This window comes from Rhagoletis zephyria, unplaced genomic scaffold (genome assembly GCF_001687245.7).
Source record: "Rhagoletis zephyria isolate East Lansing unplaced genomic scaffold, Rhagoletis_zephyria_1.1 Rzeph_scaffold_00530, whole genome shotgun sequence".
NCBI lineage: Eukaryota > Metazoa > Arthropoda > Insecta > Diptera > Tephritidae > Rhagoletis > Rhagoletis zephyria.
In genome coordinates, this window is record NW_016157614.1 from 239,302 (window position 1) to 240,760 (window position 1,459).

The window sequence follows — 1,459 nt, forward strand, 5'->3', positions numbered from 1 at the left end:
ACAAAGTTATGGGATTATTTTCATTAATTAGGTAATGATCTCAAAATTCACATTCTAATGTCTGACGCTTCTCCTGATGGCGCTTCCTCTTTATTTACATCTTCATATTCATCATCCATAATATCAGGTGTATTATCTTCTACGTTGTAATGGATGCACATGTTATGCAATGCGCATACCACATTAGGGCTATTCGCGATTCGGTGCATAAGAGCTGACAAATTTATGCAATTGCAGAAATATGCCATGGATTGTGAGCGACCTTTATTAAACTGTCATGGTAAAGCTTTTGCAAAACAATTTTTGTGCATCAGCTTTGGTTTTGTTTATGAATGCAATGCATAGCATTTTTATGCTATGGATTTTCGGTATTGCAAATTTGCCAAGCCATGACAAATGCAAATGCGTGTATTTTGTTTGTGTATTGCAAATAATTTGCAATACAAATTTGCAATGCAATGATGCTAGGCCATTTGCACCGGATCGCGAATAGCCCTATTAATTATTTGTACCACTTTTTGGGGCGAATAATGTAGTTGGCGAGTATTTAGAAGGCATGAAAATCTATTTTTCAAAACGCCGATGACTCTTTCGACTATGTGCGAGCTTTACTGTGCGTTTTGTTGAAGGCGCTTTCTCGACTTCCTTCCACAGGAGAACCGAATGGTGTAATTAACCACGGCTGTAATGGATATGCAGCATCGCCTGTTAAACAAAATATTTTTAGTTATATTTAACACATTTTGCTCTCATTCCACTTATAACACACCTAATATCCAAGTTGGTTTGTCTCCTTGCCGATATATCTCTTCAAAATAGGTTTTTGCAGCGCTTACATTCCACACATGTGAGTCGTGGCTACTGCCTGGAAACCAAGCATCAGCACACCTTATTGGCATCTTGTAATCGCAAATCTATTTAATAAATTTACGATAAATGGCACGTACAAAAAAACTTTGCTCTTGTGGTTTTACTTACCACCATTGCATTTAGGCTGTAGTATCCCTTACGATTGTAGTATAAATACGGTTCGTCTGCAGGAGAAAGTATTTTAATGTGCGTGCCGTCCACACACATAATAACGAAGGGAATTGCGTTCTCCTGTAAAACCACATTTTGGCTCGTTTATATTCCTCCTCCGTCATTGACAATTTAATCCATACTGGGCACAGTCGGCGTTCCAAGAGGTTTAACGTTTTTGTTAATGTTTTCGAGAACGTGGATTGCGCCAACCCCACATCAAAATCTTTCCCAACAGCGTGTTGGTAGCTTCCTTCAGCGAAAAACCTCAAAACTGCCATCAATCTACTTATAGGAGTCACCGATGATGATTTTACACTTCGACCAAGCTCTTCCGCGTCTTTGTTGAGGCGGAAATTTTTTACAATGCTTTAAACATTTAAACGGTTCATTTATGTGTGTATCAGTGAAATCAATTATAAAACTTACATTTTATCAT

The 1,459-nt window shown here is 38.0% G+C and overlaps 1 protein-coding gene across 1 annotated transcript; it reads right to left on the reverse strand.

Annotated features, from left to right (window-relative positions):
• Positions 1-503: 503 nt before the first annotated feature.
• LOC108360164 (putative nuclease HARBI1) lies at positions 504-1,364 on the reverse strand. The gene is made up of 3 exons (XM_017612347.1): positions 979-1,364; positions 770-914; positions 504-705 (listed from the first exon to the last, which is right to left on the reverse strand). The coding sequence occupies exons 1-3, from the start codon at positions 1,075-1,077 to the stop codon at positions 596-598; spliced, it is 354 nt and encodes a 117-aa protein (XP_017467836.1). The 5' UTR covers positions 1,078-1,364; the 3' UTR covers positions 504-595.
• Positions 1,365-1,459: the final 95 nt, after the last annotated feature.